We start from the raw sequence: 26,413 nt of genomic DNA, 5'->3' as shown, positions 1-26,413 counted from the left end.
ACTATTACATTAAAATGTCCCACGGTACTTCACAATGGGGAAGGAGAGATGTATTGAACCTAAAACAAAAATAGGGAGAAGGTGGATCATGCCACTGAAGAACAGCATGTAAAATAAGAATAAGAAGAAAACAAGGATGGAATGTAGGAAAGTGAGGTAGTCAATCATATCAAAAGATGTGGAGAGATGGAGGACAAAGAAGATATCACAAAGGATGTTGGACAGAGTTTGTGGTAAAAATAACAGTGAAGCTTTCAACACTCACCTTTATTAAAGTGTAAATTGAACAGTTACCTTCAGTGACTGCACACATACAGTTAAAAGTGGAATCCAGGAAGTTGCTCTGCTCCTCCAGAAGCTACTCTATGTTGGTATCTCACTGAGAGAATTGGCATTGAAATACATGGACCAGCATGACGTAGTGTACTTGTGTGATAGATATACACTAAACTCACCAGGAAAGGTTAGGTCTTTTCCATTCCGATGTAAGTAAATTGTTAACAGCATGATAAGTCTTAATGATTGCCAAACAATACCCTGACACTGATAATTAACTTTAACAAATGTGGAGCCTGTTTCCTTCAGAATTTAATTATTGTTGGAGATGTTAAAAAATTCAAACATTAAATATTTTTCTAAAACTTTTTCTTTCTCTTTTGTATCTCTGTCTGCCAACCCTATATTGCTTTCCCTGTCTTTATTTTGTTTCTGTACCTGATTTGATACTGAATTCATTATACAAACTGACACGTCCTGGTTCAGACTCTGTGCACCTCATTAACACTTCCTCAATCTGATTGGTTAAGGAGATACAGAGTTGCTTGCACTGATCTTACAGGTCCCAGATCTCCTGCAGAGGGTGCAGCACTGAAATGGCTTTCTAATCATAGTAAGTTCCAGTGCAAAAACCCATAGAAAGACTGTGGCATGTGTAACCGTAGTGAATGGCTGACACTGTTCATTTGCTGCTGATCACAAAATCCAGGCCCATTATTGCTGACATTTCAGTGCAATCATGGGTCAGAAAGCACAGTAAAACAGGGAGTTGTGAGCCTTAGGTGACAATGATATTTTCAAACACCTTGGTGACAAATGGGAAGTTAAAAAAAGGGCCATAATTGGAAGCAATAAAGTTGTTTTTTTTTAAGGGTAGGGTGATATCGGAGTTTTTCATGATAGGGAGAACTAGCCCTGAGGAACGGTATGGTTAACTATGAGAGCAAGCACTGAGCTGGGGAGATATTGGCTAGGTTGCAGCGGGATTGGAGGAGAATAATTTACTGAGTTGGGATTGGGCGTGAGGGAGAAGACAGGGAGAGGCTAAAGTTTCTTCTGTGCTCAGAGTTGAAGTTAGAGGAGGTTGTGGCAATGGAATGGATAAGCATAATATGTAAGATGATCACAGATGAGGGTGGATGACGGATATAGAAGGAGGAAGTATGTGTGGTGAAGAGGAATTTGTTGCCTTCTTCTTCCTAAAACAACAGACTCTCAAAAGTGCACATAAATCTTCTTTAATATTTGCTTTTCATTTAAATAGGTAAATACAATGGAAGCTGTTGTTGACATAGATAATGACATTTTTTCTGACATTGTGTAATAAACTTGTATCACTTGACAAGTCACCATGCTGTATTTTCTTTGAAGCAGTATTTATTGCTGCTACACTAATTACATAAGATTATTTTTGATATATAAACAGATAAACAGATTGATCATGGGGTCATGTAATCAGTCATCGAAGTCAGTAAGTTAATCAAAAGGCTGGCAGGATATTTATTACATGTAGCGACATAATTACAAATTTCTTAAGCAATAATTTACAATTACCAGGAAATTATATACATCATAGAATGGTTACAGCACAGAAGGAGGCCATTCGGTCCATCGAGCTCATGCCTGCAAGAGCAATCTAGCTAGTCCCACTCCCCACCCCTGCAAACCTTTTCCCTTTAAGTGCTCATCCAGTTCCCTTGATTGAAATCACCTTCACCACCCTGCCAGGCAGTGCATTCCAGATTTAACCACCCGCTGTGTTAAATTTTTCTTTTCCCCATATTGCCTTTCGTTCTTTTGCCAATCACGTTAAATCTGTGTTCTCTGGCTCTCGACCCTTCCATCTATGGTAACTGTTTCTCTCTATCTGGACCCCTCATGATTTTGAACACCTCTATCAAATCTCCCCTCAAGCTTCTCTTCTCTTAGGAGAACATCTGCAGCTTCTCCAATCTATCCATGTAATTGACGTCCCTCATTCTTGGAACCATTCTCATAAATCTATTATTATTAAATAATATTACTATCATACTCGTATAATACTATTCAACATATTCTGGAATGAAATATCTTGAATAGTATGCCAATTCTAAATGAGTAGGAATCATCTCTTATAATGCAGGGTTTTACATGTTGAGAAATTATATATATAGCTCATCATACACATGAGCTGTCTTAATTGAAAATATTTTCAATTTTTACCTAAAGTGCAATCAAATATTGTGATGTTTCTGCCACAGGATACAGATCACAATGGATGTGAAAGACAATTAGAAAATAAAATAACTTAAACAGACATTTTTAATATACGTGTAACAGCTTGGCTTGTGAGATAACCAAGCACTGCATGTAATAACTACAGTTGTTAGGAAAATTGACACATGAAAATATTGGCTATATTTCACACCTACTTACCAAGTATTGTTGCCCTGAATTAAAGGGGTGAGCTCAAACACCATTCGAGGACTTGGAATACATAGGACTGATTTTCCACTAATTAGTGCTTGGGGAACACTTATTCCTTGGATGCTAAGCCCAGGAAATAGGGTTAGAGACCCAAGTCATTGTGCATCTAGCATCGTGAAGCTGCCCTAGGATTTCCATGGATTCTTCCAAGGGGGAATAAAGCCTGCACTTGCAATAGGTGTGAGCTGGAGCAGTCATTCAAATCTGGTGGCAATCCCAGCTCTCCCATCTCCTTTTCCTTTTATCTTGTCCAGAGGGCACTCATTTGGAGGGGTGCCCAGAGAAGATGGTCATAAGGCCTCTCTAATTGGAGTGGGGCAGAGACGGTTCTGCAGCTAAACCCTTTTTCTGGTTTCAGGGAGGTTGGGACAGGGATATATTGGAGAACTTTAGCCACTGTTTTGGAGAACTACTAGAAGGCAACTGCAGTAGTTACTACCACTGCCACAGGTCTTCCACACTTTGCCCTCCGGGCGGAAACATGTGACAGGGGTATGACCAGGCAATTGAAATTAGTGAATCCAAATTTGTTAGGCTGTGTAAGTGCAAGATAGGTACAACACACTTCTGGGGGTGCTGTGTCTATCCAGCACTCAGATATAGGTGGGTAGTGATCAGAATTATTGGGCAGAATTTAATAGGCCCTGGGAGATGGACTGGGGGGGCGACCATAGAATTGTGATGAAAGGTGGGGGGTGGAGGACCAATCACCTTCCTGTCGCACCACAATTAAAGCGGGGGCGGGAAAGGCCAAAGACGGCTTTCCCACCCAGAGGCCATTGAGGCCCTCAACTGGCTATTCAATAGCCACAAGGGACTATTCCCACCACCGATGGAATTAAACTAGTGGCGGGGTGGTGGGGTGGGGGGGGGCCTTCGTCATGTGGGGAGATTGCCCAGTGACACAAGGCGGCCTCCCTGCTGGCTTTGAGAGGGGTGAGGGGGCCTCCTCCGTGGGCATCCGTTGGCTCCGAAGGGCTGAGGCGGGGTTCCCCTCGCCTTTTCAACCTGGCATCGGGACCCCTACTGGCTCGACTAAATTCAGTCCATTGGCTCTATATTCTTGACTGATATTTCATTGCAATACTAAGGGAGGACTGCCTCCTTTCACCTGAGACATGAAACTGTGGAATTATCTGCCTTTCCTATGAATCAGATGTATGTTAAAGATCACATGGAACTATCTGAAAGGGAGCAGGGAGCCCATCTGGTGTCTTGACCACCATTCTGCTGTCAACAAATACCACCAAAAATAAATTAGTTGATAATACATCTCATTGCTGTTTGTGTGCAATATGACAGCAGTGTTTAGTCCCATAGCAAAGATGAGTGTACAATGTAACACACTCTATGTAACGTGCTTTTGGACATTTGAAAGCTGTGATAAAACATCATGTAAATATATCTGTTTCTATATGGCCTGAAATATTATAAATGGCCACAGTTAACACTACAAAAGCTTACCTTTCTTTTGACAAACTTGTCCCAATAATTGTTAGGGAAGGATCTGTAATATTTGTAGGAAAATTGTTAGTTCAACTGCTGACTAGTTTCTCCTTATATATTTAAATTTAATATACATCCTTTATCACTCATCGAGAGTAATTTTGACCTCCTACGATGGCATAAAGCATGCGATATGGGATTGGCCACTTGTTACACACCCACTTGGAAATGAAGGAAAGGAAAATTGGGTGAAGTATATAATGGCTGATCTGATGTCGCTCGAATTAAACTATCGCCTTGGAATCTTCACTCAGGTCATCATCTATCATATTCAATCTATCTCCACAGCTGGGTGTCATTAGAAATCAGTTGTGCAAAGGGTAACTTCTCCAAATCCCCAAGCAACTTCTTTACACAAAATCATTCTCTTAATTCACTTTACCTGCTGCAAAACTTCTACTCTTCAAAGACAGAAGATTTATAAGGACAAGGCACCCACACCTCTCATCGTGACATGCATGGCCTCATAAAGGGCATAACACTCACAGGATTGTAACATTGTTTTCTCTCCCTTCAAAAAGAAAGTGTGCCATATAACCTGCATTTAGCTCTGTTTACTGCCCCAACTCCTCCCAAAACGGATACTTATTCAGAGCAAATTCTAGACTTTCTAATCTTGTAGTTCACCCCATTGACTGACATTTGCTGTCTAGCTTCACACGTGAAGAATAATCATGGGGACGAAGCATGAGACAGCTACCAGTAACAGTGAAATATTCCCTAGTATTTCAAAAACTCTTATTATGCAATCAACATTGTAAATAAAACTTTTTTTTTAGTGGATATCTCTCCTGATTGAGTTTCTTTAAATCAATATAAAGATTATTCTTAGAAGACAATAGTGAAGTGGAACTGAATACAAACAAAATTGGAAAATTATTTTGGAGTTCGCTCAAAACTGTGATGACTTTGTCTGTCTTAAAATGTAGTTGGCATTGCATGGGTAGGATACATTTACCATAACTGAATGCACAAGACATTAAACTGCATTTATAACTAATAATATGGTAATGTGGTTGTTCAACCAACAACAATGATATCAAGGAGTCATGCAATACAGATAGCTCTTCATGCTCTGAACTGCTGTGGGGAGATGACAACGAGAGGTCAGGAAGGAGCAGAAAAATAAATCAGACAGCGCATCATTGTCAAGCTGCTCTTTTGCATCTGTTCAGTGCAGCACTAGTGGATACAAGGGAGCGGGTTGCCTAGCCATTCTTTTTAAGGTGCTGTGCCATCCAAAGAGAGCATAAATACAGGGAGTTTCTCTTAAAATAATGGAAAGACTCTTCATAACCAGAATCTTTTTCTCACTTGCCTGGGTGAGTGCAGCTCCAACAACATTCAAGAAGATCAACACCATCCAGGACAAAGCAGCCCACTTGATTGGCACCCCATCTACCACCTTCAACATTCACTCCCGTCACCACTGATGCACAAGGGCAGCAGTATGTACAATCTACGAGATGCACTGGGATCCTTCGACAGCACCTTCCAAATCTGTGACCTCTACCAGCTAGAAGGACAAAGGCAGCAGATACATGGGAACCACCTCCAATGTCTTGTGCATTCAGTTATGGTAAATGTATCCTACCCATGCAATGCCAACTACATCATTTTAAGACATCCATCCTGACTTGGAACTATATCACTGTTCCTTCTCTGTCGCTGGGTCAAAATCCTGGAACTCCCTTCCTAACAGCACTGTGGGCGTACCTATACCACATGGACTACAGCGGTTCAAGAAGGTGGCTCACCACCACCTTCTCAAGGGCAATCAGGAATGGACAATAAATTCTGGCCTGGCCAGCAATGCCCACGTCCCCTGAAAGAATAAAAACAAATCTACTGATGAATCCAAACGGATACTGACCAAACAAAACTAACATGCTACAGAACAAGCTAACCTGAAATCTGTAGAAATAAAGTTGTTTGGGTTTTTGTGTGCAAGTATAAATGCATTACTTGAACTGAGTTTTTTTTTTTACATACGGTGTGTTGATGACAAGACGATCCCACTGTCCTTTAACATCATCATCAGATGGCTGCTCCGTAATGTACAGACCATCAAACTCCAACTTTCTGGCAATCTCCTTTTCACGTTTGAAGACTACAAGGGGGACCTTTGAACAAATTCAATTAATAAAATAAGCTCTGGCATTTTGGTTCATGTAAAGAAAGTTATCATGTAGAATCATAGAAAGTTTACAGGAAGAGGTCACTTGGCCCATCATGTATGGGTGGCTGAAAAAAAACAAAGAGCCACCCAGCCTAATCCCACTTTCCAGCATTTGGTCAGTAGCCCTGCAGGTGCACATCCAGGCACCTTTTAAATGAGATGAGGTTTTCTGCTTCTACTATTCTTTCAGGAAGTGAGTTCCAGACCCCTACCATCCTCTGGGTGAAAGATCTTTTCCTCATTTCCCCTCTCATCCTTCTACCAATTACTTTAAATCTATGTCCCCCCCACCCCGTCACTGACCTCTCTGCTAAGGTAAATAAGCCTTTCCCATCCACTCTGTCCAGGCCCTCATAAGTTCCTACAACTTATTGACCACATAACCTATTGTTATTAACACCAAAATGCTATCAGGCTTCCAAGGGTTAAATTATGAGGAGAGATTTCATAAACAAGGCTTCTATTCAATCGAATACAGAAGGTGGATGGGGGATTTCATTGAGGTTTTGAGGATTTTGAAAGGATAGATAGAAACATTTTCTGCTCGTGGGGGAATCTAGGGCATGGAACATAACCTTAAAATCTTCCTTCAGAAGATCAGTGAGAAAACACATCTTCACACATAGTATGGTAGAAATATAGAACTCTCTTCTGCAAAGAGCAGTAGATGCTAACTCAATTAATAATTTTTAAACTCAGATCAATAGATTTTTGCAAGCCAAGGGTATAAGTGGACATGGAAACAAGGTGGATGGATGGAGTGAGAATATAGTTGAGCCACGATCTCATTGAATGATGGAACAAGCTTGAGAGGCTGAATGGTCTACTCCTGCTCCTATGTATAATTGAGCTGTACTTTATTCGCTGTCTCATCAGAGGCCATGGTTGTTCAAATTGATTTTTATTTGCAGCAGTATTTTCTTTCCCATCATTCCTAAGATCATGTGACACATCTAGGTGAACCAAAGCCAGGACTGCTTGGATGATGTGGGAGAAAGAGAATATGATGAAACAAAAAAGGGTGTATGATGCATTTCAGGTGAATTCTTTAAATGAGAACCAGGCCAAATACAATAAGTTGAGAGGGGAAGTGAAGAGGAAAATAAGACTGGCAAATAGAGAATATCAGAATAGGATGGCAGTTAACATAAGAGGGAAACCAAAAATCTTCTACAGGCACGTAAATAGTAAGTGGGTGGTAAGAGGCGGGATGGATCCTATTAGGGACAAAGAGGGTGATATCAGCTTAGAGGTGCAGGGTAAGGCTAGAATACTTAATGAGTAATTGACATTGGTGTTTACTAAGGAGGAGCATGCTGACAAAATATCTGTAGAAGTGGAGATGATAGAAGTGATGGATGGGGTGAAAATTGATGCACAAGATGTACTGGAAAGGTTTAGAGTGGATACATCGCCTGGTCTTTTTTTTATTATTGGTTTGTGGGTGGTAGTCATCACTGGCCAGGCCAGCATTTATTGCCCAGTCCTAATTGCCCTTGAGAAGCTGGTGGTGAGCTGCCTTCTTGAACCGCTGCAGTCCTTGGGGTGTAGGTACACCAACAGTGCTGTGAGGAAGGGAGTTCCAGAATTTTGGCCCAGTGACAGTGAAGGAACAGCGATATATTTCCAAGTCAGGATGGTGTGTGGCTGGGAGGGGAACTTGAAGGTGGTGGTGTTCTCACGCATCTGCTGCCCTTGTCCTTCTAGGTGGTAGAGGTCAAAGGTTTGGAAAGTGCTGTCTAAGGAGCCTTGGTGAGTGGCTGCAGTGCATCTTGTAGATGGTACACACTGCTGCCACTGTGCATCGGTGGTCAAGGGAGTGAATGTTGAAGGTGGTAGATGGGGTTCCAATCAAACGGGCTGCTTTTTCCTGGATGGTGTCGAGCTTCATGAGTGCTGTTGGAGCTGCACCCATCCAGGCAAGTGGAGAGTATTCCATCACACTCCTGACTTGTGCCTTGTAGATGGTGGACAGGCTTTGGGAGTCAGGAGGTGAGTTATTCGCAGCAGAATACCTAGCCTCTGACCTGCCCTCATAGCCACAGCATTTATGTGGCTACTCCAGTTCAGTTTCTGGTCAATGGTAACCCCAGGATGTTGATAGTGGGGGATTCAGTGATGGTAAGGCTGTTGAACATCAAGGGAAGGTGGTTGGATTCTCTCTTGTTGGAGATGGTCATTGCCTGGCACTTGTGTGGTGTGAATGTTACTTGCCACTTATCAGCCCAAGCACAGATGTTGGTCCAGGTCTTGCTGCATTTCTACATGGACTGCTTCTGTATCTGAGAGGTCATGAATTGTGCAATCATCAGCAAATATCCTCACTTTTTCCCTAATGATGGAGGGGAGGTCATTAATGAAGCAGCAGAAGATGGTTGGGCCTAGGACACTACCATGAGAAACTCCTGCAGTGATGTCCTGGGACTGAGATGATTGACCTCAAACAACCACAACCATCTTCCTTTGTGCTAGGTATGACTCCAACCAATGGGGAGTTTTCCCCGATTCTCATTGACTCCAGTTTTGGAAGGGCTTCCTACAATCTTCCCTAGTAATGGGAGAGATGACAGAGGATTGCAGAGTGGCAAATATGACCCCCATATTCAAAAAAGGGTGGAAGGACATTTCTGGTAACTACAGGCCAGTCAGTCTAACATCAGTGGTGGGTAAGGTTTTAGAAACAACAATCAGGGAAAAAAATCAACAGGCACTTGGAGAGGTTTGAGTTAATTAAACCAGCAGCACTCTGTAAAAGGCACATCAGGCTTGACTAATCTAATTGAAATTTTTGATGAAGTAACAGGGAAGGTTGATGAAGGGAGTGCAATGGATGTTGTCTATATGGATTTTAAGAAAGCCTTTGACAAAGTACCACATAAAAGGCTGGTTAACAAAACTGAGGCTCATGGAATAGGAGGGTAAGTGCCAGCTTGGATAAAAAAATTGGCTGAAGGACAGAAAACAGCGAGTCGTGGTAAATGGTTGTTTTTCAGACTGAAGGATGATAAACAGTGGTGTTCCCCATGGGTCAGTGCTAAGACCACTGCTTATTCAAATAAATGACTTGGATATTGGAATACAGAGTAAAATTTCAAAATTTGCTGATGATACCAAACTACTTGGAGGTGTGGTAGATAGTGAGGATGATAACAATCAACTGCAACAGGACAGATAGGCTAGCAGAACAGGCAGACAAGTGACAAAAGGAATTTAATACAAAGAAGTCTGAAGTGATGCACTTTGGCAGAAGAGACAGGGAGAGGCAATATAGATATAATGGCACAGTTCTTAAGAGTGTACAGGGTCAAAGGGATCTTGTGGTTCATTTGCATAGATCTTTGAAGGATATATTGAGAGAATAATTAGAAAAACATATAGGATCTTGGGCTTCATGAACAGAGGTATTGGGCTGAATTTAGTCGCACTGGCAGAGCTCTCTGCCCAGGCCAAAAAGGTGGTGGAAATATTGTCTCGACCATTCGGAGCCTCACCACCCCCAGCGTGATTCAATGATGCTCAGGCAATTAACTGCCCAGTGTCGGCATCCATTCCATTAAAGATGGGGTTCCCACCTCCAAAGAGCTGCTGCCAATCAGAGAGCTGGCAGCTCAGGAGTATCGGCAGTGCCACCAGGACTGGTGGTACTGCAGGAGGCCTTGGAACCAGAACCAGTGCTGGAGCCCCGGACCTCAGGTAAATGGCTGGGCCACTCTGGCAGGGCCTGGCGATGGGGGGGTGGTGGGAAGGGTGCGTGGGGTTAAGAAAAGTAGTTTTTTTTGGCCGGCCAGGGCCCTCAGGGGTCCACAGATTGCCCACGGAGGAGGCGCCCCCTGCCAAGTTTTTTTATTTATTTAGAGATACAGCACTGAAACAAGCCCTTCGGCCCACTGAGTCTGTGCCGACCGACAACCACCCATTTATACTAATCCTACATTAATCCCATATTCCCTACTACATCCCCACCGTCCCTCAATTCTCCTACCACCTACCTACACTAGGGGCAATTTGCAATGGCCAATTTACCTACCAACCTACAAGTCTTTGGCTGTGGGAGGAAACCGGAGCACCCGGCGGAAATCCACGCGGTCACAGGGAGAACTTGCAAACTCCGCACAGGCAGTACCCAGAACTGAACCCGGGTCGCTGGAGCTGTGAGGCTGCGGTGCTAACCACTGCGCCACTGTGTCACTGGGTGATCTCCCTGCATGGGGGTGCCCCCCCCCCCAAACCCGGTTTAATTCTAGCCACAGAAGGAAGAGGCCCTTAAGTGGCTGATACCTTGCCACTTAAGGGCCTCAATTGGCCTTTGGGCAGGAAGGCCATATTTGGCCTTTCCTGCCCCCCGACCTATTCACGTTGTGATGGGAAAGTGACAGGTCCTCTGTCCCCCACCTTTCATAGCAATTCTACGTGCCCTCCACCCCCAAGTCCGTCTCCAGCGGGCCCATTAAATTCAGTCCATTGTGTGCAAAAGCAGAGAAGTTATGCTGAATCTTTATAAAGCTCTGGTTAGGCCACAACCAGAGTATTGCATCCAGTTCTGGTCGCAAAACATTAGGAAGGATGTGAGGGTCCTTGAGAGGATGCAGAGAAGAATTACCAGAATGATTCCAGGAATGAGGGATTTTACTTATGAGGTTAGAGTGGAGAAGCTGGGGTTGTTCTCCTTGGAGCAAAGGAGAGTTAGGGAAGATTTGATAGAGATGTACAACATTATGACATGTTCAGATAAGGTAGACAAAGACAAGCTGTTCCCATTAGCTGATGGTACAAGGACTAGGTGACACGGATTTAAGGTTGTGGACAAGACATGTGGGGGATGTGAGGAAGAATTTTTTTGTGCAGCAAGTGGCAATGACCTGGAACTCACTGCCTACGAGGGTGGTGGAAGCGGAGATAATGAATGATTTTAAAAGGAAATTGGAAGGGCACTTGAAGGAAATAAACTTGCAAGGCTACGGGGTTAGAGTGGGGGAAATGGGACTGACTGGATTGTTCTACAGAGAGTCAGCACGGACTCACTGGGCTGAATGGCCTCCTCCTGTGCCGTAATGACTCTAGGACATGGAATTCAGTGACTCCTTATACTGCCTAATTTAAAGTGTTAGGTTAGGAAAAGTTGATGGATGAAGTCAAGTCACAGGCATTTACACTTACACACATTGATACTTTTACTCTCTGTACCACACAACATTTCAGGTATGTTATGCCACACTATACCTATACTGTATTTTTGTTAAGAATCACTGTAATGTTACCCAAGGCTCTTACTGCAAGTGCATTTTAAACTGTGGTTTTTAACTTTGGTTCTGCCTGCTATCAATTCCTTCAGTGGCCATGAAAGGTGCATAGTAAGCAATGGACACAAAACCAGATGCAAAAGCAGCAGTCCTGTCCCCAAAATTACTGCAACCATTGATGGGCTGTGCTCTGAAATAAATGCTGGGCTTCATTGAGTACTAGCCCTAATGCACCCCAGCAGATGAGAGAACCATTTTGTGCTTCCTGCGTGTTTGAGGGCGCAGGGGTGCTCTGTCCATCTGAGTGATGCTAATACCATTTTGTTGCCTCTACCGAGGGCAGTGGGAGCACTTCTACCACTCAGCCTGCTTCTTGCTGCCTCTTCTTCCTGGCTGCCTTCAGAACCACCTGGTAATGTAAATGGTGATCTTATCATTAGTCAGGCTGAACATTTGGATGGCTGTAGCACTTCAGGGAGTGTGTGAAGTGGTTAGGGACATCTCCTCAGGGCTGGAGAGGAACTTTGAATGGGAGGGGAAGGATCCAGTTGTTGTGGTTCATGTGAGTACCAACGACAGAGGTAGGACTAAGAAAGAGGTTCTGCTGAAGAAGTATGAACAACTAGGGGCTAAATTAAAAAACAGAACCACAAAGGTAATAATCGCTGGATTACCACCTGAGCCTCAAGCAAATTGGATTAGGGTAAATTTTTTAAAGGTTCATTCATGGGATGTGGGCGTTGCTGGCCAGGCCAGCATTTATTGCCCATCCCTAATTGCCCTTGAGAAGGTGGAGGTGAGCTGCCTTCTTGAACCGCTGCAGTCCATGTGGAGTAGGTACACCCACAGTGCTGTTAGTAAGGGAGTTCCAGGATTTTGACCCAGTGACAGTGAAGGAACGGCAATATAGTTCCAAGTCAGGATGGTGTGTGACTTGGAGGGGAACTTGCAGGTGGTGGTGTTCCCATGCATTTGCCGCCCTTGTCCTTCTTGTTGGTAGAGGTCGCAGGTTTGGAAGGTGGCTGTCAAAGCAGCCTTGGTGCGTTGCTGCAGTGCATCTTGTAGATGGTACACACTGCTGCCACTGTGCGTCGGTGGTGGAGGGAGTGAATGTTTGTAAATGGGGTGCCAATCAAGAGGGTTGCTTTGTCCTGGATGGTGTCGAGCTTCTTGAGTGTTGTTGGAGCTGCACCCATGCAGGCAAGTGGAGAGTATTCCATCACACTCCTGACTTGTGCCTTGTAGATGGTTGACAGGCTTTGAGGAGTCAGGAGGTGAGTTACTCGCAGCAGGATTCCTAGCCTCTGACTTGCTCTTGTAGCCATGGTATTTATATGGCTACTCCAGTTCAGTTTCTGGTCAATGGTAGCCCCTAGGATGTTGATAGTGGGGTGATTCAGCGATGGTAATGCCGTTGAATGTCAAGGGGAGATGGTTAAATTCACTCTTGTTGGAGATGGTCATTGCCTCTGTGGTGTGAATGTTACTTGCCACTTATCAGCCCAAGCCTGGATATTGTCCAAGTCTTGCTGCATTTCTACACGGACTGCTTCAGTGTCTGAGGAGTCACGAATGGTGCTGAATATTGTGCAATCATCAGCAAACATCCCCACTTCTGACCTTATGATTGAAGGAAGGCCATTGATGAAGCAGCTGAAGATGGTTGGGCCTAGGACACTACCCTGAGGAACTCCTGCAGTGATGTCCTGGAGCTCAGATGATTGACCTCCAACAACCACAACCATCTTCCTTTGCGCTAGGTATGACTTCAGCCAGCCGAGGATTTTCCCGCTGATTCCCATTGACCTCAGTTTTGCTAGAGCTCCTTGATGCCATATTCGGTCAAATGCTGCCTTGATGTCAAGTGCAGTCACTCTCACATCACCTCGAGTTCAGCTCTTTTGTCCATGTTTGAACCAAGGCTGTAATGAGGTCAGGAGCTGAGTGGCCCTGGCAGAAACCAAACTGAGCATCACTGAGCAGGTTATTGCTAAGCAAGTGCCCTGTTGGGCAACAAGATGGCACTGTTGATGACATCTTCCATCTAATGATTGAGAGTAGGCTAATGGGGCGGTAATTGGCCGGGTTGGACTTGTCCTGCTTTTTGTGTACAGGACATACCTGGGCAATTTTCCACATTGCCGGGTAGATGCCAGTGTTGTAGCTGTACTGGAACAGCTTGGCTAGGGGCGTGGCAAGTTCTGGAGCACAGGTCTTCAGTACTATTGCCAGAATATTGTCAGGGCCTATCGCCTTTGCAGTATCCAGTGCCTTCAGTCGTTCCTTGATATCACGTGGAGTGAATCGAATTGGCTGCAGTCTGGCATCTGTGATGCTGGGGACTTCAAGTGGAGGCTGAGATGGATCTCAACTTGGTAATTCTGGCTGAAGATTGTTGCAAATCCCTCTGCCTTATCTTTCGCACTGATGTGCTGGACTCCCCCATCATTGAGGATGGGAATATTTGTGGAGCCGCCTCCTCCAGTCAGTTGTTTAATTGTCCACCGCCATTCATGGCTGGATGTGGCAGGACTGCAAAGCTTAGATCTGATCCGTTGGTCATGGGATCGCTTAGCTCTGTCTATCGCATGCTGCTTACACAGTTTGGCACACAGATAGTCCTGTGTTGTAGCTTCCCCAGGTTGACACCTCATTTTGAGGTATGCCTGGTGCTGCTCCTGGCATGCCCTCCTGTACTCTTCATTGAACCAGGATTGGTCTCCTGGCTTGATGTTAATGGTAGAGTGGGGGATATGCCGGGCCATGAAGTTACAGATTGTGGTAGAGTACAATTCTGCTGCTGCTGATGGCCCACAGCACCTCATGGATGCCCAGTTTTGCATTGCTAGATCTGTTCAAAATCTATCCCATTTAGCACGGTGGTAGTGCCACACAACACGATGGACGGTATCCTCAATGTGAAGGCAGGACTTCGTCTCCACAACGACTGTGCAGTGGTCACTCCTACCAATACTATCATTGACAGATGCATCTGCGGCAGGCAGATTGGTGAGGACGCGAACAAACATGTTTTTCCCTCTTGTTGGTTCCCTCACCAGCTGCCGCATACCCAGTCTAGCAGATATGTCCTTTAGCACTTGGCCAGCTCAGTGAGTAGTGGTGCTACGAGCCACTCTTGGTGATGGACATTGAAGTCCCACACCCAGAGTACATTCTGTGCCCTTGCCACCCTCAGTGCTTCCTCCAAGTGCTGTTCAACATGGAGGAGTACTGACTCATCAGCTGAGGGAGGGCGGTAGGTGGTAATCAGCAGGAGGTTTCCTTATCCATGTTTGACCTGATGCCATAAGACCTCATGGGCTCCAGAGTCAATGTTGAGGACTCCCAGGGCAACTCCCTCCTGCTGTATACCACTGTGCCACCACCTCTGCTGGTTATGTCCTGTCCCACCAGCAGACTGCTGGTGGGACAGGACATACCCAGGGATGGTGATGGCAGTGTCTGGGACATTGTCAGATTCCGTGAGTATGACTCTGTCAGGCTGTTGCTTGACTAGTCTGTGGGACAGCTCTTCCAACTTTGGCACAAGCCCCCAGATGTTAGTAAGGAGGACTTTGCAGGGTTGACAGGACTGGGTTTGCCATTGTCGTTTCCGGTGCCTAGGTCGATGCCGGGTGGTCCGTCCGGTTTCATTCCTTTTATTGACTTTGTAGCAGTTAGTTACAACTGAGTGGCTTCTTAGGCCATTTCAGAGGGCATGTAAGAGTTAGCCACATTGCTGTGGGTCTGGAGTCACATGTAGGCCAGACCAGGTAAGGATGGCAGATCTCCTTCCCTAAAGGACATTCGTGAACCAGATGGGTTTTTACAACAATCGACAATGGTTTCATGCCAACATTAGACTAGCTTTTTTTTAAATTCCAGATTTATTAATTGAATTCAAATTCCACCTTCTTTTGTGGTTGGATTTGAACCCATGTCCTCAGAGCAATACCCAGGGTCACTGGTCCAGTGACAATACCACTATGCAAACGCCTCAGAGAGTTGAATGGGTGGCTCAAAGAGTGGCGTGGAAGAAATGGATTTCGATTCATGGAGCACTGGCACCAGTACTGGAGAAAGAGGGACCTGTACTGTTGGGACAGCCTTCACCTGAACCGCACTGGGACCAGTGTCCTGGCCAATCGTATAACTAGGGCTGTAGAGAAGGCTTTGAACTAAATAGTAAGGGGGAAGTTTTATTTGAAGGAAAATTTAGAAAATTAACAAGAAAGGGCAAGGCAATAGTGCAGGGTAGTGATCTGGGTAATGATAACCAGAGTGCGACAGGAAGGGACAGAGCATACAAACACGAGAGCTCCAGCAAATAAGGTCAGACCAGGGAAAAATGATAAAATGAAACAGAAATAAAGGCTCTGTATCTGAATGCATGCAACATTCATAACAAGATGGATGAATTGATAGCACAAATAGAAATAAATGGGTAAGATATGATAGCCATTACAGTGACGTGGTCGCAAGGTGACCAAGGCTGGGAACTAAATATTCCAGGGTAATTGACATTTTGGAAAAGGTAGGAAAAAAGGAAAAGGAGGTGCGATAGATCTATTAATAAAGGATGAGATCAGTACAGTATTGAGAAATGATCTCAGCTCAGAAGATCAAGATGTAGAATCAGTTTGGGTGGAGATAAGAAATAGCAAAGGAAAGAAGTCACTGGTGTGAGTAGCTTATAGACCCCCTAACAATAGCTACACTGTAGGACAGAGTATAAATCAAAAAATAATGGGCCTTGTAGGAAAGGCACTGCAAAAATTGTGGGTGATTTTCATCTTCCTATGGATTGGACTAATCAAATTAGCAAAGATAGCCTGGAAGATGAGTTCATAGAGTGTTTTAGGGGCAGTTTCTTAGAACAAGGCGTTCTGGAACCAACCGGGAGAAGATTACTTTAGACCTGGTAATGTGTAATGAGACAGGATTAATAAATAACCTCATAGTAAATGATCCTCTAGAAAGAGTGATCAAAATATGATTATAAAATTCTTTCAGTTTGAGGGTCAGAAATTTGGGTGTGAAACTGGTGTCTTAAAGTTAAATACAGGCAATGACAAGTCTATGAAGACAGAGTTGGCTAAAGTGGACTAGGAAAATAAGTTAAAAGGTAAGAGTACAGAAGCAGTGGCAGACATTTAAGAAGATATTTCATAACTCTCAACAAAGATATACTCCACTGAGAAAGAAAGACTCTATGAGAAGGCTACACCATCCATGGGTAATTAAGGAAGTTAAGGTCAAATTGAACGAAAAGGCACACAATGCTACAAAGATTAGCAGTAGGCCAGAAGATTGGAATAATTTTAGAAACCAGCAAAGGATGATGTAAAAAAAGAGGGAGAAATTAGAGTATAGCAGTAAACTAGCAAGAAATATAAAAACAGACAGTAAAAGCTTCTACAAATATATAAGGAAGAGAGTAGCTAAAGTAAGTGTTGGGCCCTTAGAGGATGAAATTAGGGAATTAATAATGGGAAACAAGGCAGAGACTTTGAACAAGTGTTTTGCATCTGTCTTCACAATAGAAGACATAAAAAAATCCCAAAAATAGTAGAAAATCAAAAGGCAAAAGGGAGGGAGGAACTTAAAAGGATCAATATCATGAGAGAAAAAAGTACTAGAAAAACTAATGGAACTAAATGCTGACAAGTCCTCTGGACCTGATGGCCTACATTCTAATGTAGGTGACGGAGGTCTCGCATACCAGCGAGAGAGCCGGTGAGAGCCGTGCATCACCTCCTTTCAGGAAGGCCTGCCGAATTAAGTGCCAATCAGGTACTACTTAAGTGGACAGCGACAGTCCTTGCCCAAATCAAGGACCCTGGGGGTGAAATTTCCACCCACCGAGAGCTGCTGGCCAATCAGAGCTCTTCGGCTCAGCAGTGTCATGGGGAGGAGGTGGCTGCTATGAAAAGGACACTAACACAAGGACTGGGTCAGCGCTGGATCCTGGACTCAGCTGAGTGATGGTGGGAGGGGTTTCGCGGGGTGGGGGTCACAGGTGAGGGGGGTGCATGGGGGTTGGCAGCAAGGGTAGGCAGGGTGGCTCTCAGCGGCTCCCACACCTTCCCGTTGCCCAGTCCCTAGATCAGGTACTGAGTGCCTTTGAACAAGGGACCCCCCCCCACCCCACCCCCCAGGTGCCAGCAAGCAACCCTGCACAGGATTGAACCTTATGCTCCTTGTGTGGTGACAGGCCTGCCTGACACTGGGTTAATACCTGCAGAGGCAGAGTGCCGTAATTGGGCCTCAATTTGCAGTGGAGCAGGAAAGCCATCCATAGGCCTTCCCGCCATGGACTTAATCGGGGTAGAGGCATCCGCCACCATCCGGCCCGATGAAATATCCTCACCAAACTCGCCATGGGGGAGAGCATAAAATCCAGCCCAAAGAGTTTCCAAAGAGATATAGATAGGTTACGTGAGTGGGCAAAAATTTGGCAGATGGAATATAATGTGGGAAAATGTGAGGTTGTTGACTTTGGTGGGAATAGAAAAGCAGAATATTATTTAAATGGAGAGAGACTGTAGAATGCTGTGATACAGAGGAATCTGAGTGTCCTTGTATATGAATCACAAAATGTTAGCAAGCAGGTACAGCTAGTAAAGGCAAATGAAATGATGGCATTTATTGAAAGGGGTATGGAGTATAAAATTAGGGTGGTGGTAAGACCACACCTAGAGTACTGTGTACAGTTTTGGTCTCCTTACTTAAGCAGGGATATACTTGCATTGGAAGCAGTTCAGAGAAGGTTCACTAGGCTGATTCCTAGGATGAAGAGGTTGCCTTATGAGGAAAGGTTGAGCAGGTTGGGCCTGTACTCATTGGAGTTTAGAAGAATGAGAGGTGATCTTATTGAAACATATAAGATCCTGAGGGGGCTTGACAGTGTAGATGTTGAGAGGATGTTTCCCCTGATGGGGGAAATCTAGAACTAGAGGGCACAGTTTTAAAACAATGGGTCCCCCTTTTAAGATGCAGAGGAATTTCTTCTCTCAGAGGGTTGTTAATGTCTGGAATTCTCTTCTCCAGACAGCAATGGAAGCTGGGTCATTGAATATATTCAAGGTTGAGTTAGACAGATTTTTGATGTACAGGGGAGTCAAGGGTTATGGGGGGCAGGCAGGAAAATGGAGTTAAGGCCACAATCAGCTCAGCCACAATCTTATTGAATGGCGGAGTAGGTTCAAAGGGCTGAATGGCCTACTCCTGTTCCTATTTCTTATGATGTTCTGAGCTTATGACCTTAAATCTCTGTACTGCAGGCTTTTCAAAGTGGGAGAGTTTGAAAGGTGCTGTACTGTACCTTCAATATGTAGTATCCTATGATACAAAGCATTGAGATAATAGTGTGAATAATGGCAAGAAATGTCAGCGTTGGGGCCATGTATCCAGTAGTCTCCTGTAACACGTAGTAATCTACATTATCATCATTCCAGAAGCTGAAATCACCATCCTCATCATCAGCTGGAGGCTCAGTCACCTTCAAGGGGAAAAATAACACAATGCTTCTGAAACTAGATAAAATATGTATTTCATGGTAAAGCAAACATTTGAAACTATATTTGCAACTTTGTAAAGTTTCTAATTTGAATCAAGATAATCTGTTTGAGAAATAAAAAGCATAAATTGCTATGAACAAACAGTAGCACTGTCCACATTTTGAAAAGAATAAGACGTGATTGTTTCCATCAGCTGAAATATTTTTGCATCTTTATTCTTCATTTAAAATGCTGACAGACCTGCTGTGCGTTTCTAACATTTCTGTTTTCTCTTTTAATAACTATCTAAATTCAATTCGGACTTGGATAGACCAGAAGACTTAATGTTGTGGGATGGCACAGCATGCTGGAGTTTTCACACTGTAACATGCGTTCACAGCTACATTTCCCTTGGGTGAACTTCTCATGTTGATTATGCCATTGTTGTCAAGACTGATTGGAGGATACAACTTGTTACTAAAGCAATTTAATTAAGATAAATTCACTGGCTATTTATATATAATTTCCTAAGTTTATGTCATCCAACTGCCAAGTTATTGCAAGTTTCAATTCAGGAGAACATAAAGTCCAGTGTGAGAAAGGGACATCTAACCCATTCATCCAGAGCCTACAAATGATTATTCTGTCATGGACCTTCTATCCAAACAACCTGCTGATTTCTTTTTAAGCAATGCCTATTGTTCCTGGGGGGAAAAAAATCATGTGGTTCTGCCTACATCTGTAAAACCGCAAGCTCTTCATAACAGATATCAATACTTCAAAAATGGACTCTGAAGCCACTACTGTCTCTGATAATCTGTCTACAATAAAGCGGAAAAAAAGATTTTTCTAATCACTGCCTTTGATGCTTGTGAATTTCGTACCATTCCATTGTTATGAGCTAACATAAATAGCATGCTTTCTTCAATCTTATCTTACATTATTTAAAGACCTCTATCATTTCTCCACTCAGTCTTCTTTACTCTGGCAAAATAAGCTCAATCACTTGAGTCTTTCTTTATAACTTAAACTCCTAAGAATGGGAATCACTCTGTTCAGTCTTCTCTGAATCCTTCCCAATATTGTTTGGCCGTAGAGTGACCATATGCCAGATCTGGTTGATTCATAGGAACATAGGAATTGCTAGCTGATAAAAAAGATGAATGTCCATCCAGTACACCTTTGATCCTCCTGGTAGCCACATGGCACAATAATAGTGGAGTTGTTGACATAGAGAATCTTTATCAATTGGTCTACAGTTAACCCAGACACGATGCACGGATTGCTTTTGGAACCAAAAATGCTACACTTATCATGTCATGTCTCAAATTACTCACATACATACAGAAAAGCAATTAACTATTGCATAATACATGAAAATTCAAATTGACATTTTTTTTCTGGCTAAATTGCAATTCAGAAAAAAACTGTACTCCTGATAATTCAGTCATTCTTTTCATAAAAAAATGCAAATTATGGCCTAATGAAATAAAACAGTACCAGAAGATTTTTTTACGTGTAGTTTGAATTTGTTATGTAGTAATTTGAAATCATATCAAGTTATTTGAAATAAACAACTACAAATTATCAGGAATAGACTGTATATACTAACTTCCCTTTAGTTTAAAATGTTAACGGCCATTGGAAGAGGGTTCTGCATGAAACATTGCCCCGACTGCACCTGTCCCTTCATCTCCCTATACTACTATTAGCCCATTTTCCTGTGATACCTGGAGGTAATGTGTCCACTTCTCTGCTCCAAATTCTGGTCCCCTTTTCTTGGACTTACCCTTTGGAGGCTTGAAGATCATATCAAAAATCTTTCCCAGTGTAAATTCTGCGAATTACTATCTTGGTCCCAGTCAACCCTGCTAACATTGGGCCTGAATAAGCCTCTTACAGTTCTTTTTGTTTGAATTCTCATTGGAACGCTCACCACAAATAACGTTTATCTTAACAATCTATTGGTTGATCTAATCTTTTCTGGTGTTTGCTGGTTAGGAACTTGTTCCTGCTTCACTCTTATTATTCTGCTGCATACATTAAGGCACTGTTCTCTTTTTCTTATTCTTTACTTGCAGTGTTGTTTGTTGCGAGTAGGTAATGCAAAATTGCAATAATAAAAGAAGCAAAAAACAAATGGTCACACTATTTTCAGTACCTTGTAGAAGAGCAGAATGAAATTGATAGCAAACGCCACAAATAGAGCAAGCAATCTCAGGTTGTAGAAATTCCTGGCTAGATAGTTCTGAAACAAAAATAATTCACTGGTGATGTACCAATATTTGAACAGAATCTCAGACCAACTTGATATTTTACACGCCAGTCCTATTTTTATCACATTCCTATATTTATATTGAAGAACTTTTTCCCACTGCTGTAGAAACATTTATATTGAAGGGTAACTTCTGCAGCAGCCACATCCAAATAAATTCATGGTTGTGTCTTTGGATTCCCACTGACAGAATTGGATGGGTCATTGATAGTGGATGGATTCACATCCTGTACCTATATTCGCAAGTTAGCTGGTGAGAGTGGCCAAGAAGTGACTGAAGCTGGAGCAGCAGCTAATTTGATTTCCCTTCAATTGGTAAAAAAACTGCAGCTTCAATCAATGTGACACTAAATAGGTAACCCGTCATTGTCTGCAAAAAGGCCAAGTGCATATGCCAGCTAAAGTTAGAATCCAGTCCCTACTCTGTCAATCCTTTCTTATAACAATTTAAAAATTGTATAATTACATCAAAACTGAAAAGCAGAAGCTAACAATGAACTATGTAGAATGTTTGAGCGCATTAATACAAAATGACTTTCTAATAAATTGTCAGATTTATACTCTTTTAAATTTTGTATTTCAGCTACAAAAGAATTGCAATCATATTCAATCACCTAACAGGATAGTTCTATAGTGATGATGTAACAGTTTCAATTCAATGTAATTTCAGCCCTGCCTTGTACTAATTTATTGAGGTAATAATATATTATATACAGAGAAAAGTGTTCAATTAACCTGAGTTTTACTTGCACTTCATTATGTATTTTATATCATTTGAATTCTTCATTGAACTATCACTCATGTACACAGATGAGGCAATAAAGAATGATAGTGTGTACATTGGGAAAATTAATACACCAGCGATTGTTTGTTTTAGCATTATGCAAAACAGAGTACACAAACAGTCAGTGTTCTCAAATACACACACTTAGAGGTACGGTTTTGTTACTAAGTTAATAAATTGGAAATAAAGTCTGTAATCCTAATTTATGTCCAAAATTGAATTTATTTTGCAGACATTAAGAAGAATGAACATTTCAGTAAATGTTCCAAGAAAGTACAGGGATGGCAGAGGGGAATGGTGGGGGGAGGATGCGAGGGGGCAATGGAGGTGAACTTATTGCTAAGTGTGTGCATTTATATGTACTACTTTGGGAAGATGGTATAAATGGAATATTAGTATGATTTCGCCCACTCCCAAAATTCCTCCGAGAATCAAACTGGATCAACACATGTTGATGTAAAGATTCTTAACATTTTTTGATTTGTTGATCAACAAATGAAAACAAGTATGCAAATTTACTCTCTTTCAGCCCACATAACATTAATAACATCAGCTATAAAGGTATTAAGGCAGTTGGGAGAGTTACTAGAGGTCCAATGGAGCAAACCAGGATACATTATAAACACAAGCTCAGCCATTTTAGTTCAGATAAAAGTATGAATGCATCAACAATTCTCAGGTTTATCACTAAGTCTCACTTTACTGTACTATTGTTTTGGCAACAAAGCTACTTTGACTTCATTAAAGAACTATGCATGAAACAGTCTATTCCTTCACAAGGAAGCCATAGATGAATAGTTCCATCTTTTGAAACAAAAATACAAACAAGAAACAAATTTGGGACCATGCTGCCAGTACAGCAGCAGCAAAAATAGCAAAGGCACTCAACTTTATTTTTGTCACAGAAATGCAGAAGACTTGGCAAGGATTAGTCAGTTTTTTATTTGTTGTAAGATTAGCCAAATCACAGATGCCTTATTTCCACATGTCAGTCAATATATTAAAACTCATTACTGCACTATTTTTGACACCAGCAATCCCTATGGCTTGAGGATCTGGGTTGTGGACTGTTCAAACTTATTTCACAGAGGGTCCATACGAGCAGCCGACAGAGAAGACTTTCATCAGATTATTCTTGGCTGGATTTAAATTTGATTTCCAAAGGTGAAAATATACCATTGCTGTGCCAGAGACTGTGACATTCCAGCCCTGGTGCTAGTAGGAATGGAGTACGGCACAAACTACTGTAAATCTAATTTTGCAATCTTCTCCAAAGACAAGTAGCCAAAAAGCAGAAATATTTTCCATCAGCAGGTGTACTCTTTAGCTGTTGAGGTTAAAACAGAATGGCATTCTGTGCTGAACAACAGTTCACATTTATATTGCCTTTAATGTGGAAAAATGCCCCATGGTCATTTACATAGGCATTCTTTTGGGCCTCCTTATCTCGAGAGACAATCAGACAAAAATGGAGTGGTGACCAAAATGCTTGGTCAAAGAGGTGAAATGAGGAGAGGGATGTGGAAAAGAGAGGGATTTAGGGAGGGAATTCCAGAGTGTGGGGCCTAAAAGGTTGAGAGTAAGCCTACTAATGGTGAGCCAAAGGCAGGTGGAGAATGGATAAAAGGCCATTGTCAGGAGACGGGGGAGTTTGGGAAGGGAGAGGGAAGTTGTCGGGCTGAAGGAGGATCCAGAGATAGTGAAAGGTGAGATCACGAGGGATTTAAACACACGGATGAGATTTTTAAATTGGAGACATTAAGGAACTGGGAGCCAATGTAAGTTAGCAAGCAGAGTTGTGATGGATGAATGGGATTTGGTGCGAATTAGGATGCTGGTAGCAGTGTTTTAGATGAGCTTAAGTTTATGGTGGGTGGAAAATGGGAGGCTAGTCAGGGCAGCATAGGAATAGTGGAGTTTGAAGGTATCAGAAGTTTATCATCATGATATAAAAAAAAATCCTTGCCCTATAACAAGAAATGTAACTAAATTCAGCAGCTGTAAGAAAAATCAATTTCAGCGACTATCCAGTCTGCTGCACAACTCCAGTGTTACATCCTTGTTTGCAATTCTGCTGCATTTAATAAAGAGAAATTGGTCAAAATTTAAGCCAAATCGTATTTTATATAACATATAATTAGAGCACCAAACACATAATATAAGCACAAAATCTAGCTGCATACCACAGTTTTGGTTTGGTAAATTTCCAGTCCCTCCCAGAAGTTTGCCAAGAAAGCCTCTGGCTCTTTTTCCTTCTGCCCCCGTCGTCTCTTTTCCTTTTTCTCTTTTCCCTGACTTTCAATTGAATGTTCCTCTTTAGCTTTGTCCTTCTTCTCGCCATCCTCTGTGCTATCAAGGCAAGAGCACACCAGGAAATAGAGGTCACCTGCCTGACAATAACTCACAATTTTAACTGAAATTCTTTACACCAATATGTTGTAAGAGGAACTTACTCAGCCTTCTCAGACTCTGTTTTATTCTCAGCTTTATTCTTTTGTTCAACCTTGAAATTCAGTAGAACGGACAATGAAACATTTAGTCTGTTAAGCTTTATGAGATTTAAAGTATTGAAGTTGAAAGTTTTGAAACGTGGAAAATATTTTTAAAACCTACCTCTGCTTTCTTTTGTTGACGTAATGCTTTTTCAATACTAGGAGGGCTGTCTGCTCCTATAATTTCTGAGACATCACCAAGACCTCCATGCATGTCACCCACTGCCTTGCCTCCTTTTTTCATAAAAATATCAGGCATCATCTCTGTTTCACTTTTCTCACCTTGTACTATGGTCTCAAACTCTGATACAACACCTTTCTCTGGAATTTCTGCTCTTTCTGACTCTGTCACATCTCCATGAATTCCAAGTTGTGTTGGATCAGGCATGCTTGCTAAAAGATCTGTGACAGTGATGTTTTTGGCACCTTCAACTAAGCCACCCCCAAACATGGCACTCCATACAATCTGGAAAAGTCCTTGTACTACATTGAAAATAAAGAAGACAAGGCCAATGAACAGCGTCCAGAAGAAGGAGAAAAATGCCCTTAATAATTCCATGGTTGTCATCCTCTTAATTTTCTTGTATTGCCTTCTGATATTTTTAAATGTGAAGATGCTGAAAAATTTGAACAAACTAGTTTTGAAATCATGACAAGCTGCCGCAAAAGCACTTGAGGCTTCAAGCACTTCCTCATCTTCTTCTTCAATTGAGATAGGTTCATCTTCATCATCATCATCTGCTCTCTCAGCTGAATCAGGTTCTGAGATTTGAGATGCTAGTTGCATTTCAAATATGGTGTCCTCACAAAAATTCACAAAGAGTTCCATTTTTTCTGATTCTCCTCCTTCATTCACAACATCAAAGATGAACTGCCTTTTAGACTCCTTGACTTGAGGTTTCTCCCATTGTGTCCTACTTGATTCACTGATTTCAAAGTAGACCCTTTCTATGCGTTTTGCACCACCCATAATCTCAATGCGTCCTAAATAGGGTTCAAAGTATGTGAGAACGCTTTGTGCTGGTTGCAAAAAGATCGTCAGGCGGCTGTCATTGGGCATGTGTTCAGATAAGTTGGTCAGCAGTACAGCTACATTAAAACCAATGTCCTTGGCTGGTTCATGGAATCGGTCAATAAATTCGATATAGTTAAACATATCATTTTCATCTGCTTCAACGCAAGACAGTAGGAACTCTATTTCTGATTGTGTGTATTTCTTCTGACTCTCTAAAGCTTTTTGAAATTCTTTTTTTGACATTATTCCTTTACCATCTGGGTCATAGTCTTTGAAAGTATCAGAAGTGGTTATATCCTTTAATTTAAGAAACATATCAAAGAACTTCAGTATCATTTCCACGTTGCTGGAAGATTCAACCAATGTGTCTACCATTTGTTTGCCTATTGTTCCATTTACAACATTCCCTAAGATTGTAGAGAACAACAAATGTAAATAAACACAAACAAAAAGGAAGTGTTTTAAACAACAAATTCCTTCATCCATATTTATAAAATTTTGAAACCAATAAGACAATTTACACAAAATTCTTAATCCATAATTTATAAATTAAATTCAACATAAACAAATGCAATTGTCTGTGTTTTCTTTTTCAAGTTATAGCTCATCCACATTCAAATCATTACCAAAAATGATTTAAACCTGAAACAAGAAATAGTTTAAAGAGATATTTTAAAAAAA

General features: G+C 42.2%; 1 protein-coding gene across 1 annotated transcript in view; it reads right to left on the bottom strand.

The window, feature by feature from the left end:
• The window catches only part of ryr3 (ryanodine receptor 3), a 423,842-nt gene that overhangs the window by 31,445 nt on the left and 365,984 nt on the right, over nucleotides 1–26,413 (bottom strand). The window contains exons 90-96 of the mRNA XM_068038163.1: nucleotides 24,839–26,139; nucleotides 24,679–24,728; nucleotides 24,409–24,574; nucleotides 21,328–21,414; nucleotides 18,992–19,168; nucleotides 6,241–6,371; nucleotides 4,207–4,249 (exon numbers count right to left, since the gene is read on the bottom strand). Of these exons, the coding sequence (XP_067894264.1) occupies nucleotides 4,207–4,249; nucleotides 6,241–6,371; nucleotides 18,992–19,168; nucleotides 21,328–21,414; nucleotides 24,409–24,574; nucleotides 24,679–24,728; nucleotides 24,839–26,139 (1,955 nt within the window). The remainder of the gene's footprint in view (nucleotides 1–4,206; nucleotides 4,250–6,240; nucleotides 6,372–18,991; nucleotides 19,169–21,327; nucleotides 21,415–24,408; nucleotides 24,575–24,678; nucleotides 24,729–24,838; nucleotides 26,140–26,413) is intronic.

The sequence above is a fragment of the Heterodontus francisci genome, chromosome 9 (genome assembly GCF_036365525.1).
Source record: "Heterodontus francisci isolate sHetFra1 chromosome 9, sHetFra1.hap1, whole genome shotgun sequence".
Lineage (NCBI taxonomy): Eukaryota > Metazoa > Chordata > Chondrichthyes > Heterodontiformes > Heterodontidae > Heterodontus > Heterodontus francisci.
The sequence above is the reverse complement of the archived record's forward strand: the minus strand, read 5'-3'. Positions and strand labels throughout refer to the sequence as shown.